Raw genomic sequence first — 19,220 nt, 5'->3', positions numbered from 1 at the left:
AAGGACTTCATGATCCTTTCTGTCATGTTCTGCATTGCCCATATACCTGCTGTTCTGAAAAAGTCTGGAAAATATTACTAATTCTTCACAGATAAAAACAAATAACACATTTTTACCTACTTGCAGTAAACATTGAACTTGCCCTTTTGGAAACTCCCTAACTCCATCAGCAAGATGTGTTTGTTCTAGCATGATTTTTCAGGCTACATTATGTATTTTCTTTCCCAGTTCACGCAAGTGATTGCAGAGACAGGCCTTCCTTAGCATTATTAGTGAGTTTTCTAAGTTGCACCAACTCTAAAATGCATTTATAGAGCTTTAGTCTGATTGGATTCATTTACAGGAATATATTTTTACCTGTGTTCCAGCCTGTCCAGCTACTCTTCTCTGCAACCTGTAAGAGCCAGAGAGAAGGTAACTCCTAGAAACCAGCGTTTCATCATGCTACCTGTTATTTCATCATAGAAGTTTCAGCAATTTTGGTGAGGGAAATACAATTATTTCTTCAACATTCGCCTGGGTAGAGTTATCATTCTTTAGGGTCAACTAATTAATGTGCAATTGTACAATGAATAATACCTTCTTATATTTTGTATGTAATTTTATAGAAATAAAAATGACTGAACATTTTTCTTCCTCTACAATTGAAAATGAAAGCAATTCTTCCTTTTTGTGTGTTGTAGCTGGGCATTTAGCAGAAAAAAAAATCAATGAAACTACAAATTTTAGTGGAAAAATATACTTGGTTTACACAGTAAGCCTGCTTTTATAGATGTTTTGCACATGATTTTCCATGCATCCGTTCCCAAGTTGCAGATTTATTTCTCAGCCTTCTTTGTGGGATAACTAGAGTATAATAATTTAAATACAACTCCAAGAGGAAACACGAAAGCAGCTGATTCTTATCTTATTTCTCTTAAAATAAAGTTCTTGTTGCTCTTCCCATCCCTCATGGGACTTAACTACACATGTACTTTGGATTTCCTCATCCCAACCAAGGCTGCTTGGACAGGGATTTCTGTATTCCTTCCTAGTCACCTGTCCCTACTTCCACCACTAGAATATTTATTTATTTTGCTTGAGTTTAGTTGGAAACTCATTGTGCATCCATGCAGGTCTCCTGACACCCTTGCTGTTTTCAGTACTTAATGTCTATTTTATGACCATTTTATGTAAAAAAAAAACCCAAAAAACACATCAGTTTACAAAGGATTTTGTCTACATATATATTAGCATGTGAAATTCTCCACTCAGCTTTAATTTGTCAATGCATATGCAGAGTTTTGTCAAGTACAACTCATTCAGCTTTATTTTCTCATGCTGAATAGCAAAATATTCTATAAGTAACACCACTGTCAGATGTGTGAGAAAAGACTGGAATCATGCCTAGAGCAGTCTTCATAAATATATGATGGCATATTTTTGATCTTCTATGAACATACAGAATTACTGTTTTTTTCAGACCTGTCTTGACATATTGTAAAAGCTTCATTAATAAATCCTAACTTAGTTAAAGTAAGAAAAAATGCCACTGTGAAAGGTTTTGTGTGAATTTGACAGTATAAAACTTAATTCAGACATTTTTATTGCCTAGGTATACGGAAAACAAGAGCATGCATAATTCTACTGAGTAACAAAAATAACCATGCACCTAGGAGTCAGAAAGAGTTTTGTGGTAGGAGGCCCCAAGCCAGGTAATAATTGGCATTGACTCCATGATCCAGAAGCCATGAAAGACACTTTATTATTATAAATCTACAGTTCTTACAGAAACAATGGTGGATCTAAGACCTGATTGGTCTCAAAGTGAAAACATCACACACTACTGGTGGCAATCAATAACACAGTCTAGAGAACCATATCTATTAACAATGGTAACTGAAAGAGAGATAATAATTGTTTGAATTCTTTTCCTCTAAGTTTCCCACAGTTTCCCAGGATTTTTCTGGGAAAGTCTTTGCCCTCTCTCTGAGGCCAGAGACCTTCTGCCTCAGAGCTTCCCTGAGAAAGGTTTCATCTCATCAATGGAAAGTTAATCACTTCCCTCAAAGTCTCTCCTTTTGATTTCATAGTTCTCGTATTTACAAAGTGGGGGAAAAAGTAAAGAACAGTTTGATCTTTCATCATTTCAGGTCCCTGAGATGAGTGGGAGAAGGCACAGAATGACTCCCAGAATTGCCCAAATAGCCAGGTAAAGACTTGGAGCTTATGAGCTATTACCCTTACAAGCAGGATTCCCACAGACAGATACCCTAGAAGCAATGCTGAGTACAAATACTGGGCAGCTACTGCATTTTCCACTCAACATGGCTCAGAATGAATTCATTCTGTCATTCATATTTAAATGCAATTAACAGAAACCAATGTCACATAAATGTACCAGACACTGGATTTAATTTAAAATGCTCAATTCAAAGACTTAAAAAGTAATAAATATATAACAGTATAAATCTGCTGGATTTTTTCCCAAAACAATGGAAAACGTTTAACCTAATCTCCATCCTACGTCTAGAAATATTTACTGATTAATCAAATTATCTCCAAGGTGATTTCAAAATTCTGAAAACTCATGCTTACCTTAGTTTTCATTTAGAAACAAAACTATTAAGAAACTGACTCACATAGCACATAAAAATGGTCAATGCCACAATGAAGTTGTTATTTAACTAATAATTAACAGAAATTTGTTTTCCTTCTGACGCAGTTACTGGTTTCTCCTAGAAATTATTTCCATAAGGTTGCTTTATCCTGGGTACCCTCATATATATGAAATTCTGAGATTTTCTCATGTCTTTCATTTGATTTTTAATAAACCTAACTGAATCAGACAGTTTAAAAGCTAAACCAAAACGTGAACAGTTTTGTGGCTGACTATTTCTGACTACTAAAATGGTAGCTATACCCTGGGGAAAAAACTGTAGATTTTCATCAAGGAGGTAATTTTAAAAATTAAATATAGACATAACTGTAGGTATAAATATTAACCTCTAGTAAAACTCAATTTTTTTTCCTTTGAACTATTTAGTTTTCATTACTTATAGAAATCTGAATTGTTATAAATATCTCAATATATATGAACAGGCCCAAGTACAGACCATGTAATTTCTCAATTTTCCATAAGTTTGTAATGGTCTGTTCTTTTCTTTTGGTTATTTGATTATTTTTTTGGAAAAGCAGTATACCAACCACCATTACATCCCTGATTTGGAGAAGCAAATAATTTTTTTTCCCAGGCACTTGAGCAAACATACAACATTCAGAAGTACTGACTGAAGAAGATAGTATTAAAATCAGGGAAAAAAAAAAAAAGGGGGGAAAAAACAAACATACAGGACATAAACTTATAACCAACTCCATAACAGATCAGCCCATATTCAATTCAGCCTTGCTTACGTATGCACAATAGTGGTCACGCTCTTCAAGTTCATATTGTTTGCAGAGTTCAGAAACCATGACTGAAAGAGCTTGACACACATTTTACATACTATTTACTCTCAATGGAAGCCTGCTGCATATGTGTGACGTAGAAAAAAAATCTTATTGTCAAATTCAATAGAGATATTTAACCATTAAGAGATACTTAACCAAAAAAAAAGAAAGGTGGCATTTATTAATTTATTCTTCCCTGTGCACTCAACAATCTTCCTCAGGAGCATGAGAAAGTTCAGAACTCAGGTATCAGTGGATCCAGTGCTTGGGTGTAGAGCTATCCCCATCCATCAGACAGAGAGCCTGAACACCTAAGCTCAGACTCCTAGCTCCATTTTGAGGACAAACACATAAAAGTACCATGATTTAAAGGCAGGCAAACTTGAAGTAAAATACTGACATCATAAACAGTGACATTATTTCTCTTAATTGCTTTATGGGTAAGATTATGTCCTTTAGAGGGCAATTCCCAAATCCACTGAGCATTTGGGAATTGCTTGTGGTCTGCAGGGGTCTAGATTTGCCTGCCTTCAAATAAATTCAAAATAACAGCTATACAAAAAATTTAATACAAAAATCTCATATATGTGTCTAAACCCAGATATTTCAAAGGACATTTAACTTTCAATTTTAATAAATTGATTGATTTCCATAGTTTGACATGATTTATCATTCCCAGACCTGACAGCAGAATCATCATATTGAGGTACCATCTGGGATGGGTAAAACAATACATGCCAAAACAGAAGAGAACTAAAAACGGGATAAGGAAAAGGCAGCAGAAAAATAAGGATGAGGTAAAATGAAAGCAAAAAGGGTCCCAAAGTACTGGATAAGCCTATTAGAGTAAAACAACTTTCAATCTCAATTTAGAACAAGTCTAGCTTCCTATGCTATGACTAAGTTTGTCTCTCTCAAACATTTAAGAGCAACAATCCACCTCATAAATTGGGTTGACCAGAGAAGCAACTCATTGAAAGCAACCCTCTCTTTGTGCCCTGAACCATTTAGGAGAGTAGGCCCCTACCTCCCACACATCCTGACCAACCAATGTTCTTGTTGCAAGTTCCTCAAATCCATCCTTCTACCTAGGTTATAGCAGCAAGTGTTCATGTCTCTCAGCCTCAGTATAGCTGCTTTGTTTCCTTAAAAATTTAAAAATCCTGAGTTTTCCTTAACTGTAGCAGCAAAAAACTTATCTCCTAACCTTGAAAATACTTACACCTCTTCACAAAGAATGAAGGGAACAGAACCTTTTGCCTTATGGAAACAGCCTGTTCTTCCCATAGTTCGGCAGTTGGGTGCATACTTGAAAGTCCAAGGCTCCTTAGAGCTGAGGGTCAAGATGTGTATCTTAAATTTTTCTGCCCTGCGGCGAGGGGACATGAGGCTGCTCCACCATTTTTCTATTACTCAAGGTTTAAATGCTGGTCTTCTTAATTTTATCATTTTTTTTATTTCAACAACCAATTGCAGGGGACACCACAAACCAAACAATGCCTTTTTGCCAAGTACTGATGATCACTAACACGCAGGGGTAAGATGAACTCATCTCTTTGTAGCATCACCCAAAAGCATCAATGCTCTATGCCACCTAACCTTGCAGAACTGGTGAATGGATTTCTGCAATACTGCAAAAGACAATTCTCCCCGTGGCTAAAAAATGTGTCTTTAAGCCTGCTCTTTAAATATGCACAGCATACAAACTGTGGTTGGAACTCTAATTAATTGTTATAGGCCAGAACACACAATGCAGTTCCAGATAGCAGGAACTATCATGGTCTGTAAGCAAAAATCAATAAACATGTTTTCAGACACTCTGTTATAGATATCATGTCTTCCAGAGCACACTGTATATTCCATTTCTTTTCTAAATTGCTCAACACTGCAGCATCCAGTTGGCAAAGAGCTGGGACTCTCCATCAGCAACTGCTTGTGGCAAATTCTCCACCTGACAAGAGAATATGAGAATTAAGGCAATCTGCCTTCAGTCTCTATATTAGTTTTTCTGCTGTCATTTTCCACAGTTTCCTAACATTTCTGAACTTTCTCAGTATAGAGGTGACACTGAAAGAGGCTGATAGTCAAAGAGAGCTTGTGTCCCTCCATAAATATCACCCTGTTGTCACAGGATGATATGACTCCAGAATTAGCTGAAGTGTGCCACAGTTGTATACAGTCCAAAGATTTGGAAGGCAGCAGCCTGATTTATTTTCAAACAGATTCTACTTGGTGATTACTCTTGTGTGATTGTAATGATTTATAGTTTTAGTGAAAACATGAACAAGTGTCACCTTCTGAGAGAAAGCCATTTCCACAATTACCTTTTGTGCATGTAATGCAGTGTGGCTGACCACCATAGATAACACCAGGGAAAAGTATCAGGAAGGGTGAAATTATTCCACTATAAAATCCAAATCAGCTGTTTCAGGAGTATCAGCTGTAAAATGTACACACATACTTTTTGATATCACCTCTACTTGTCATGAGAATGAATGCCCTCATATTATATCAGCAGGAGACCCAGACTTCCCCTTTCTCTTTAAAAAAACTAAACAAAGCAAAGAAAAAATACACAAAAACAAACCCCACATTTTTTAATACCTAAAGAAAACAGAAGCTTTACTCCAGTGCAAGGGAAAAAATTTTAGTACCTATTTTGCTTCTTTACCACAAAAAAGCAGAACAGAAGATTACTGTAAACATAAAAGAAATGCAGCCTAACAAGCAGAGGCATGGAGGAAAAAAAAAAAAGAAAAGAGAATAAAAAAGCTGTGTCTTGGCCAAATGGATTCATTTGTCTAGGAGTACACTTGCACAGGTATTTTAGTATGGCACAAAACAATGAAAGAACAGCAAATAAATGAAGAATAACATCTCTGCCTGGTCTTCTTACTCTATTCTTTTCCTCCACCTCTGAAAATACTAACACATACAGATAAGCCAAACCAGCAGCAAAGCCCTGCCAATTTGCCAGCACTCTTTTTCTTCAGTTAGATGCTTTTTAAATTTACATGACAAATTTCAACTGTACGGAAGGGTAGGAAATCACAAATGCTGGAGACTAAAACCCTCCAAAATTTTGTAGAAGCCAAGTGTAAATGAATAACAAGCAGAAATGAGCAGAAGAGTAACACATCCAGTTGGCTGCCCTGCATGCCCTCTCTATAGTTTTTTAGTGGGGGTATGGATATGAACTTAAAACATCACACAGAGGAAAAAACCCTTAAACAATTAGCTGATATGTGTAGCCACACCTCTGCAGATGAAAAATCCCACACATGGAAAGAAAATTCAGAATGCAGAGTGAATCAGTACTTAGCCAAATACAACCTAAATGGATTTGGAACAGTAGACATCCTCTGACTAATACATAGGTGAAGCTAAGAGCACCAGCTGTTTCAATACCTGTTTCCAGATTTTTTTTTTTTAGCAGAAATGAAGCGCTGCCTGCTGGTAACTGATTTCTGCACAAATATGTTGTAAAGCGAATATGTGTGATCATGTTTTATCTAGGTTTAGGATCTAACATGCTTTATCTAGCTTTCAGCTGCATGTAAAAGAGGTCATTTGGGTAAAGATTAGATATGTGAAATTACTCACTGCTAGCTGAATTCATCCTTTTCTGGCTTCAATGAAGTTTTACATTTGGTCAGTAACTATTGTTATGCAAGCAGCAAACAAGATGATCAAAATACTATTGGGATCCCAGAAAAAGAATTGGAATACTCTAGCCACCAAGTCCATCTATACCTGCTACAAAGGACTAGCTCTGGTTTCACAAATATTTATAAATCTTCTTTAAATTTCCAATACTCTAATTTAATTATTTATGCACTTATTGTACAATCAAATCCAACAATCTGCCACCAGAAAGGTACCAACAAGAGGAAGAGATACTTGACAGCAGTGGCATTGTGATATGTAGATGCACCACACTTTGCCTTTTCTTAACTTTTTTCTTTTTTAAACCCTGCTCTCAGCACCAATTTAGACAAAAGGTAACAGTGCAAATACCTCTGCACATATTGCTCATCCCTAGCACCAAAACAAACATCTGCACCAGCTCTATTATTTTTTGGTTACTCTGTGTGATTTGGTCACCTCAGTGTTCTTTGGAAAGTTTTATAAGCACAAGTTGCTCCCCTCACTTCCAACATTTTGAGGAACTTGTGACAGCATCAAAAGTTACACAAACTTATGCACTCTGCTTATCCATTGTGTGTCCTAGACACAAATGTCAAGGGCCTAAGGAGAAACAGTATTTTCGTGACTGATGCCACCTTCACATAAAAAAAGAGAGAAAAGTGCTTATAAAACAAAGGAATGCTATCTATTCCTCTCACCCTTAAATAGATACCAGGCACAGGAGAACCCAAGAGAGTTTTTTCATTTGTTTTTTCTGTTTTTCCCCTGCTTAGACACTCAAATAGAATGTAAAATCTCAGCCTTCTTGGCATTTCAATATTGCCAAACTATGATTGTCATCAGCTAAGGACTCCTTACTTGAGGTCCCTTATGCCTTATAGTGTGATATAAGAGAAAATATTTCTTTCATTTCCTTTTCAGCATAGTTGCTTCACCCCAAAATAAAATGATGATTCATCAGATTTTCTTCATGCATTTCACAAATCAGGCATCTATTACACAAATAGTGACTCTAAGTAAAATACAACACAAAATAAATGGATTGAAATACACTAAACAAAATTTTTAGAAAAATAAGTAAGTTGCCTTTTAAGGATTCTATTTATTTAGTGACTTGGAAAACTTAAGGTTAAAATATTAAAGCTTCATTCCCTTTATCTCTGAATTTGTTGATTATAAGCGCTTATTATGAGCATAAAGTAAAGATTTGATCCTACATAACTATTTACAACTTTTGATTTTGTTCATAGCAAAGGGAACTCAAGAGCACTGACCCAAAAATTAAATGTAAGGAGAGTCTGAGGGATTTGTGCCTCCTTTTTTTATAGACTTGGCTAAGTACCACCTTAACCAAAGACAAACTAAGGTTACAAAGGCTTCTCACAAAAGATATATTAACCCCTGTTTATAACAATAGCAAACAATTGTTATTTTCAAAATGGAATTACAACCCTGGTGAGGATTTGATTTATTTAAAAATATTTTGAATTACTATTTTTTTTTAAATTATACTCTGTATTAAAATTCAGGTAAAGTCTGAAAAAGCATTTCAGGTTATACATATGAATTTTTTTAAAACCTCAATCATGGAATAAAATTCCCTCTTCATTTCTCATAGGTGCACACAAAACATACACTCAAAGAACAGTATAATTTACTTAACTCATTATTTAGCCTACCATCTAAACATTAATGTCTCTTACCAAAGTGAACTATCACATGTAACATGTATTTCAGACATTCTTGACACATGCAAGCAATAGCAAGAATTCCCTTAGGTAAAATTTGTTCTCCAAAGTAGCTCCTTTTCCAGAAAATTCATAGTTCCAATCTTGCCTTTAATTCCTCGACTGCCTCGCTAATACATGTGCATGTATAAACACATAGACAAACAAGTCTATAAACAAAAATCCTCAAGATTCCAGAATTTAAAGTTGAATAACACACATTAAAAAAAACAAACTATGATCTTCTTAGCCTGTATAAAGAATTCAATTTGAATCTTGCAGCAAAAATGAGATAAAATTGCCTTTAAAAGTGGACTCTGAGGTGTGTGTTGTTCTAACTGAAAGATGTGAAGGTTCTGAATGAGAATAAGGCCTGTGGTGAGCTATGTAAACACAGAAGCAGGTGGAAAAGGCTGGTATTCAACCTTCTGGGCATCCCAAATAGCACACAGACTTCATTGAGGGAACATTTAAACCAGAAAGGCAAACTCAAGCATGCGCCCTACAAATGCCTTAATGACCTGACTTTATAAAGAATTTCACCTTATGGAAGAAGAAAAGACGTACACTTTGTGTGTTTGTCAAAAGATTATGCAGGCTGACTTATATTGTTTATGGCAACTATAGCATAAAGACTTTTATAAACCAGCATGTATTAGCTTTTTACTCTTTACAGACACATCAGAAAATTTGTCATGCAGGTAGACACAAATAAATGTTTGAATTTTGAATCTCTCATTTCAAAAAACTGGAAAAAAGAAAAGGTGAGAACGGATACTGGTGACAGCCACCCACCACATAATGTCAAAGCCCCACTATTAATGCTGACCTTTCCTAGACGTCATGGTTTTTTGAGTACATTTCTGAAAATAAATTTACTCATTTAAAAACTACTATTTAGATTTATGCTTTTATATTTTAAGAAATATAACAGTTTTCAGGAAATATAGCTTTCATCTCGGCCAATGTTTTTATGGATCATTCTACTGTTACTTGAGGTGAGCAACAACAAAGCAAAGCTTACAAAACAAATCCATGCAGAGCCAGGCCTTCTCTGTCTGTGAGCCTGCTATTGCTGCAGAGAGATAAAATATTTGCCCTTCTACAACCCCAAAGAGTGCTTCTTCTCTAATCCATAATCATTATGCATGCATTGTTCCAACAGGCAGCTTTGAACAATTTGACTCTTCGGCTTCTCCGTCAAGAGCTTAAAAGGCTTTCACTTGCTCTATTTTTCTTTATTCTTCTAAACAAAGAAAATTGCTGAGATACATCAAATGCTGGTTTGCTAAAGATATTATCATATGGAACTTGCTTATTCAAACAACATGCTCTTCCTATAAAGCACAGAACCATGACATGTGGGATGACAACTTTGATGCACCCACAATGGGCGGCGAAGTCTCAGCACACAGTGCCAGCTCATGTTTAAATGCACATCCTGTCTGATGCACTCTGGAAGCACACTAACCCCACTTTTACAATGGATTAACTTCCACTAAACTGGTGGAAACAGGACCCTTTCAATAGATGTCCTGCACTTCTTTTGTGATAACTTGAATTTCAAATGGATGTCTGGTTTTGGTTTAGATTTTTGGTTTTTTTCCAAGGAAGATTATCTTGTGTTTACAAACTATTTTCCAGGCACACACTTGTAAAGATAGGACATACACATATTTTGGCCCAAAGAAATTTTTGAAAAAGTTTGCAAACAAGAAGTCATTATTTATTGTATTCCCTTTTAAAAAGCTTTCCGATTACAAAATAATATCTAGGAATCTTGAAAAGTCTGATGATACCCCAAAAGAACACTTTGTTTATTAAATGCCTATATTTCCAAAAATACAGAGAAATTTGTAAACAAAATATTTTCAAATATGCTTTTGCTATAAATATGAAATTATTATTGGTGCAGTTTATTGCATGTAACATGAAGCCTATTGTCTTCCCAGTGGCAGTGTGTGCACAAACTAATGTATTCCAACAGATAGTTACACATGACAGCTGAGGGAATGAACTTGGACAAAAATAACTGATGTGCATCAATGGTCAAAATTTAGTTTGAGGTATTCCCTTTGTTTTCCAGAGAGAAAAGTACAATGAGAAAGATTCAACTGATGAATCAGCTATTAGCAAAATAAAACCCAAAAACCAAAGTGGCAATGCTAAGGAAATAAAGTTATAAAGGTCTAATTGAAAACTGTAGATAAGTAGGATGCAAGTTGTTCCAATTTGCTTCCATGTTGGAAGTATTTGCTGTGCAAGAGAAAAAGTCAGTCATTTTTCTCCTGATTCCCACACATAATAGCAAAACTAGAGCTTGAGCAATTTTCTAAGATAATTAAACAACAGGTATATGGATTGTCTTGTTTCTAGCTTTTTTTGTCTTGTTATTAAGCTATGCTGAAAGCCTCTAATAGCTAGCACTTCACTGTGTGCCCCTTTTCCAGATGTGAAAACGTGGTTTATTAGCTTGTGAAACATCTGCACATTTTTACAAAAGCTGGCTCATGCTAAAAAAAAAAAAAAAAAAAAAATCAAAGCAAGCGACATAAGTAGAATTAAATGAGACTTTTTTATATTATTACTATGACAAAAACTGTGTGAAGAAAAATAAATATTAAAAGAAAATTTCTTCTGTTTGTACATAAAATGTTGAAGTGCTCAGTCCCTTGCCAAAGAAATGCTAACTAGCACATAAAGTACCAACAGGTTAAACCACAACAAGCTTTATTTTTCCACTGAAATTCCGTCATTCTGTTCTGCTAGGACTTCATACATCTTTTGCTTTGCTTCTCACTTTTGTTCCTGCCTCTTTTAACCATAATACCAGATTGCAAGACAAGACCTGAATGTGTTGTTTAGCATGTTTGGAAATCCTAAATAATTCACCCTACAAATTAAAACAATGGCTGCAGTCACTTAACAGCTGATTTGGAGCTGCCAAAACTAGCATACCCAAGGAAACACATCTTTTGGATAATGGCCGTCCCAAGGCACTCTAACAGAATTAGAAGTGAAGTAGAAGGAAAGAAAAAGAAGTTAAGATCTGGGAAGAAAAAACATGAAGGAGTAATAATGGTAGGCTTGAAACTAAGGGGGAAAAATTGAATACTAGGTGTGAAGATAGTAACGATATGCTGGTGAAAGGAAAAAAAAAGAACACTTGATTTAGAAACACAAATTCTCTAAAGATTTGTTGAAGAATGTTAGAAGATACTGAGGCAAACAAGTGGTGCTACAATACTGAAGATAAAATAAGAAACTTTATCAAAAGTCAACTTGAGAAGACTGTTTAAAGGCGTAAGACTGAAACCCAGTAACCTACTACAACATCAGCAGTATGATTTCTGTGCACAGTTTGTAATTTTTTTCTGATTGGAGTGAGAAGGGGTCTCTTTGAATCAGTGCAACTATAAACCTCTGTAATTTACAGATTTCTCCCTCATTAGTGAATTCAGCCTACTGATACATGTCCTAACAAGGGAAAGTCATGAACTTCAGTCTATAAATTAGCAGCATAAACTACAACAGCACCTCTTAGTGAAGTCTGTCAACATGAATCTTTAGGACTTGAATTATTTGTCAGGATATTGAACATGGCACAGAAGATGAAAGTAGGCAGCCCAAATTCTGTATATTAAAAGTGCTTGGTGTGTCACAGCTTTAAACACCAGCAACAAAACTGAATATTTATTAATATTGTAATTTTGATTAAATATAAGCTAACATCAGATATTGTTTCTATTACGGCAAATGAAATCTGAAAGTCTAATTAAAACATACACAAGTTGTTTCACAAATCACAAGGACAGCCTTACCTGAAAGCATTTTACTTTTCTGTACTCAGCTGTGTATAGTATTACTTCATGAATTAATAGGGACAGTACTGAACATACAGGTAGTTAATTTTAAATTGTATTAATGAATACTATGAAAATCCACTCTAAAAAAATCACAGCAGAGTAAGGCAACATCAGATCTGTATGGCCTGGGACAAAGGCTAATCTGGAATTAAAGGGGATAATATGACTTATACAATAAGGGGCCATAAAAAGGACAAAAACAGATGCATATTTATGTGTAGCTATGAAGCTTATGAATATCTTGATTATCTGCTTTAAAATATCTGTTTACCTTCATCTTGCAGAGGAATTCAGGAAACAGAAATAAAACATACCTGTATTAGAGAGAGATCCTCAAGATTCAATCTGAAGAGGTAGTTTCTGGGGGTTAAAAAAAATAGCAGATAAAAATGAATTGTTACTAACGTTTCAGTGAAAAATGCAAATGTTACCACTGTTTAAATAAAAACATAATTAATTACTATAAAGGCAGAAAAAAATTAGAAGTGAAAGGTATTCAGGGCTTCAGATTCTTTCAGAGGCTGTCTTAATATGCAGCCCTTTGGGATGACTAAGTTAATTTCTAAAACAGATTTTCAGTCTGAAGGTCTGGCAGAACATGAATGAAGTAGATATTTATACTGCATGCATGTACATCTGATTCATTGCTGCAGTGTTCTTTTAGAATCAATGGGAAGAAATACTCAGAGGTGTGGCAGATCCATGGCAGCAGTGCTGGATGGCTCCATCAGAACACACGGACAGGCAGATTAAAGCTCTCCACTCCTCCCCACAAAGATGGGAACTTCATGCAATTAGCTCAGCCACATGTATGTAAAGCTTGAAGCACAGGATCCCAGCATGATGGCAAATCTTTACAAGCCCCTGAGTTTCCACAATTTGGAGCAGTCTTGCCCTATGTGGTCTCACGCTTCTCCAAAGCCTAAGAATGTTTTCCCACAGACAGCAGGAGCTACACGCAGACCAACCAAGCACAGGTTTCAAAAGCCTCCACATCTATTGCAAAAATATTTCTCATCCTGCCTTTTCTCTACAGCAGCATCATTGCACCTACAGATCTTGGGAGGGGTCCAGGCAAACCACAAGTAAGAAACATTCCTCCTCTGATATTATTTTTTTTTCTTTCTTAGTTCTTATCACACCTCTTCTTCTTCTTTTCATTATTCATTTTTTCTACTGCATCTTCACAGAATATCCCATAGTCCTCTCTTGCCTGTTACGTTATTTAAAACAATTCTGATTTTCCAATGCTACTACAGAGTGATAACGTTTTAGAGATGAAAATAAAAAGGATTTTTAAATAATAATATAAATTACTTCCATCCTAATTTATTCATAACAAATAGATTACACAATTGATAAGATTTTAAAAAATTCACTTCAAGTAAAAAACCCATAGATGCTAAAGAGATGAGTGAATTTAAACTTGAATTTTAAATATTTGCAATATTCATTAATTATTTGCAATATTAAATCCATGTAACTTATAGGCACGTAATCAAAATTAAAATTAGGTCAAATTCTTTCCCAAGAGGTATGAGGTATTGTTAATGGGTACAGATGGTTAGAACCTGTAGTTTACATCTCTATTTTTTTTTTTAATGAGACAGCAGAGTAGGGGAGAAGAGCAAAACCAAAATCTGTCTAACTCAGAAAGATAACCACCATGGACAACATGGCTGTCTTTATTTATAGACTCTCAGAAACAGCTATGAGTATTTATTTATTGACTCTGGTACATGTATGGTCTACTTAAATTGTGGCTGTACAGGAACCATGTCACTAGTCTTTCCTAGGAGTACTGCTAAACAAAATGCAGGAGGTGGGGTATTAAGAGCAAGAATCCATGTGAAAGTAAAATAAAGAGAATATTTTTTATTATTATACAGTTAAATCAGCACACAGACATAGCTATAATACTTGAGTTTGCGTCATGAAGAGACCTGAAGTGGGTAAGCAAAGAAAACAGTGCTTTGCACAACAATGTGTACACACACAAAGCTTCACCAACAAGTTACGTGCAAGTGGACTTGAAAGACTGTCACCAAAACAGCAGGAACTAATGCATTACAGTGTAACACTTCTACACTCCCTATGTAAGGACAAAAAATACCTTCACTTTCACAGAATGTCTTGCCCAGAAGTATTCAGCAGGAAGCATAAATACTTGGTTTGCTCCCCATCTTGGTGCATTTAAACTTCCATCACCCATCACTGTACTTCTTTCACTCCGATATCAATGAAACCAACTTCACTGCTGGTGCAAAACAACTTTTTTTTTCTTCCAGTGAAAATGAACTGAGTCCTCAGCAGGTATAAATTGCTCTCTTAACTCAGTGGTATCAAATGGTACATAAATGCCCCATCTCACTCTACAAATAAATGCAGTCTCTGTTGCAGAATATGTGAGGAGTCTTGTCTCACAAGTTTTTGGGACCATACTTCATGCAGATTTCAATTGCTATGTGTACTTCATCTTCAGATATCTGCTGAAAATTTATGCCTGATGAGGTCTTTTAAAGACAGATTATCAAATTAATAATGTCTTTTTATCATCTTCCATTCTGACATCATTTCATCCTGTTAAAAAGTAAGCTATTGTCCCAAACTTAAAGATTCTAAACAAATAAATGCACAAAACACAGCGCCAGCCTCAAGAAAAACAGACATTCAACATTTTTCTTGCCTTTTTTTCTCCTAGAAAATGAGATTTTTATCCTATTCAGTAGAGCACAACACTTCTACACATTAATATATTCAGTGTGAAATTAGAAAAATTGACCCTATAAGTGTTAGGGAGACTAAAATGTCTACATTCATGTGAATGATCAAGAGGCAGAGCTAATAAGTGTACATTTTTCAATTTCCTGTGGCTGCCTATAACCAATTAAAATATTTTTAGCTTTATAAAGCCAGCAGAAGGAAAACTGAAAAAGAAAAGCAATGTGCAAAAGGCAGTAAAAACACCTCAGCAACATAAACTGGGCAAATGGACAGCACAGATTGACTGTGACTACATAAATAATCCTGGGCTAAGTGTCAAACTAGCACTCAGAGAGCAATCAGAGTTATTCCTACCTAGATGTGCCCACTTCAGTAAAACTTGCAGGATTACATTTAGCTTTACAAACCCAACAGTTTAACATTTTAAAGCATGCATCACTAGAATGTGAGAACTCGTTCAGAAAGCACATATATGAGAAAATATCTAAAATAAAATTAAAGAAATGAGCATGACAGTAAAAAAACACATTGGAAATGTAGTATTAATAAATCTGGCAGCCCAAAGAAAAAGTCATTGCCAATTTTCATGACCTGTGCAGAGCCATTATGCTCCTCACGAGACAGGTAAAAACATTTTTTAAATTGTTATTGAGATTATGCCCCAGATTACAGCTTTATTTCAGGGCATTTATGCTTTGAAGGCAACAAAGAATGAGAAAGAAAAATGAAATTACATTTCTGAAGCACAGATACTACCTCTTAGCACATGGCCCTGCTTCTTTTCCAAATATGGTGGCAACAAGCAAGACAAATTTTGCACGCTGGAACTAAACTGATTTGACACTGGCGGTAATTGGCAAATTTGTTTCCATTTGGTGCTTAATGAATGAGGAAAGCAAATATGTTACATAAATCTGCAAACAGAAGGACACTTAATGAGAAGAAAACACAACTAACACTGAGATAAAGCAACATCCTTTACTCCTTCGGAGATCCAGCGGGCAGTAAGCATTTTGCTTTATATTCACAGCACTGAACAACTCTTCTAGCTCAGCTGTTATAATTAAAACCCATTAGTCAAGAGCCTGCTCAAACCCAAGGGTAAACACTTCCACTGGTATCAGTGGGAGCTGAATGAAAGCACACAAAAAGCATGCTGCAGTCACCTCCTTCACAACAATATATTTCCATCTATTGCAATGAATACGTTCAGTATGACTACAGCTAAAAGTTTAAAACTAATCTTCTGTATGTTCCTGAACAATCCAAGTAAAAAAACAATTAAAAATTTGTAAAGATTCAAAAGTGTATCATGTAAGTAATGGTTTTTAAATCCAACATTTTACCTTTTTTTGTGCAAGCTATAAAAGTTGAATGGGACAACAATAAATACTTCTGTACTAGACACAGACATAAATTAGAAGAACATTAAGATGGCATACACAGTTCAGGGAGACATGGATTCAGGGTTAGGCCTTTTAAAAAAAGATGGCAAAATACAATAATATCACGGAAAATCTCCATAACCCATCCTAAGCCCCCACAAGCATTTGCAATTGAAAGCCTGAATCAAAAAATAAGGGTTTCAGCAAACTCAGACACTCAAGGTATGACCAGACATGCTGCCAAATCTCCTGGAAATAAACCAACAAAAGATTACTTCCTGTTCACTTCTTTCAATAAACTAACTCACATGAAAGAAGAAAATTTTATTCAATTCACTGGGAGAAAAAAGTAGTAAGACTAAAAATGTAAAGTAAAAACTCCACAGGAGTCACCTATTAAGCAAAATTTCACAATTCCACAACTGAGATGGTAAAGTTCTGGATGAAAGGCAATTCTAGTTTTGCAGTGCTGTAAAGTCAGCAAGTGGAAAGAAAATTTTAAGAAACCAAAAAACTGTTAAGGGCAAAAGGAGATAATCAATATAAATAAAACTATAATGTACAAAATATATTTGGTTAAATTATATGTCTATAGGAAAAATATCTAAAAAAGCCAAGGATGATATACTTGAAATAAAAGAAACCTAGCACAAGTGTTCTAGTTGAATCATTTATGAAAATGGTCAAATTACAATAACAAAAAGCAGAATTGCTACAAGTTAATATATATCTTCATTTTGCATGAAATGGAAACCACAGCAAACGAGAATAATGAAATGAGAGGCTTACTGATAAATGCTAAAGATGTGTAAACAGCGTATGCCCAGAGATAAATATTTTCTGACTAGTAGGTCTTGTTGATCCATCCTAAAAATTATGGAGAAGTGATTTTTGTTGTTCTTGTTGCTCTTTTAAAATAATTTCTAAAATTAGAGGTTTTCTTGAGGAATGAAGACAAACCACATTTTATTAATATTCAAAGTGACAAAAGGCAGACTCACACAATAATAAGCTGACCAGTGAAACAATAAGCTTGTCAAAATGAATAAGAAAATCACTACAGGATTCAATTATGATAGAATCCCAATAAAAATTAATCCACTCAAAGATCCTGTGAAACCTGATTTCCTTCTCCGATGCTTTCTCCTCTGGATAAGTAAATCTTGCTTTGGATCCCTGTGGTTCCTCACACAGCCTCAGCTATGCTGAAGATCCTAGAACACAGCACTCCTGCACAAATGTTCAACAACAGCCAGATATCCCGTCCACATATTTCTTGCCATGGGCTTCTCCAGAAAAAGCAGAAAAGCACCAGGTGCCCCTGCGCCTCTGGAGGTCACGCTCCTCCTGAAGTCACGCCTTGTCATCTCAAACTTCCATTATCATCTTTCTCTGTCGGCCTTGACCTCTCACACACAGCACTCAAGCTCTCCCCAGCTGGCAATGGCCTCGCAACAATTGACACCTGTTTGCCTCCAATGCACGCGGGTCAAGGGTGTTTCTGAGTATTATGTTTTAATCCAGGTGAGTTTGTGAGGTTATTGAGCTATTTATTTAGTAAGCTGTTGTTGGATACAACTTTATCCTGAAATAGCAGCTCAAGCAAAATATTAATCCTGTATTTCATAACTGTGGCTAGCCAAATCTTTAATACTTTTTTATTGCTGCAACACATATGTCAAAGTACATGCCCCCAGTTTTTATATTTTGCCAGATATTACATATACAGTACAGTACTCACATTAAGAGCCATTGCAAATTCTATGTGGTCTTGTTACCATTTCATTGTTCAATATATTAATCTTCTGTTTCTTTTCAAGATTAATTTGAAATTATATTTAAACATTGCTGTTACATCTCATCCAAATGTTCCCTAACAATGGAAACGGGCTTAAAACCAGAAAATTTAGGCAGTTTGAATTTTCCTACTACAGCAACCAACATGGGCACATAGAGTTTGCTTGAGTTGTTGGAGGTGGGGAGCAAGAAAGGTCAGTGGGAGAAGGTAAAGAGTCTAAAGTATCCAAAGTTTGGATATTTTCTTTTTCTTTTTTTAATAACTGAAATGACAATGACAAAAGTTCCATTTACCCCTAATAAAGGGGTAATTTCTCTTTTGTTCTTACAGAAGAGAACAAAAACTCAGAAGTCAACTCCAGGGCTTCTGTGGTGATGCATCACGTCAGCTATTCTAATTAAAATGCCAAGACATCAAATCAGAACAAGAACAAGAAGGACTTTCGTGGAGTTAGTGAATTGCCTAGTGTCATTCTGCAACCAGACTATTACCAGCATTGGTGCAAAGAAAGAGAAAACTGCAGAGTGGAACCAGGCATGAGCAGGAGACACGAAGCTTTAGAAAATATTCAGGAGCCTGTTAGCAAGGTAGGAAAGACAAGCAGTAGGGGGGGAAAGACCTCCCTCTTTTTGCAGCACTTAGA

At 35.6% G+C, this 19,220-nt stretch overlaps 1 protein-coding gene across 7 annotated transcripts in view; it reads right to left on the bottom strand.

Moving 5' to 3' along the window:
* The window catches only part of SEMA5A (semaphorin 5A), a 323,210-nt gene that overhangs the window by 171,369 nt on the left and 132,621 nt on the right, over positions 1-19,220 (bottom strand). For all 7 annotated transcript variants that reach the window (XM_005484272.4, XM_005484273.4, XM_026791761.2 and 4 more), the window contains one exon: positions 12,985-13,030. In XM_005484272.4, coding sequence (XP_005484329.2) covers positions 12,985-13,030 — 46 coding nt within the window. The remainder of the gene's footprint in view (positions 1-12,984; positions 13,031-19,220) is intronic.

This window comes from Zonotrichia albicollis, chromosome 1 (assembly GCF_047830755.1).
Source record: "Zonotrichia albicollis isolate bZonAlb1 chromosome 1, bZonAlb1.hap1, whole genome shotgun sequence".
Classification (NCBI taxonomy): domain Eukaryota; kingdom Metazoa; phylum Chordata; class Aves; order Passeriformes; family Passerellidae; genus Zonotrichia; species Zonotrichia albicollis.
Note: the sequence above shows the minus strand (reverse complement) of the source record. Positions and strands in the feature narration are given on the sequence as shown.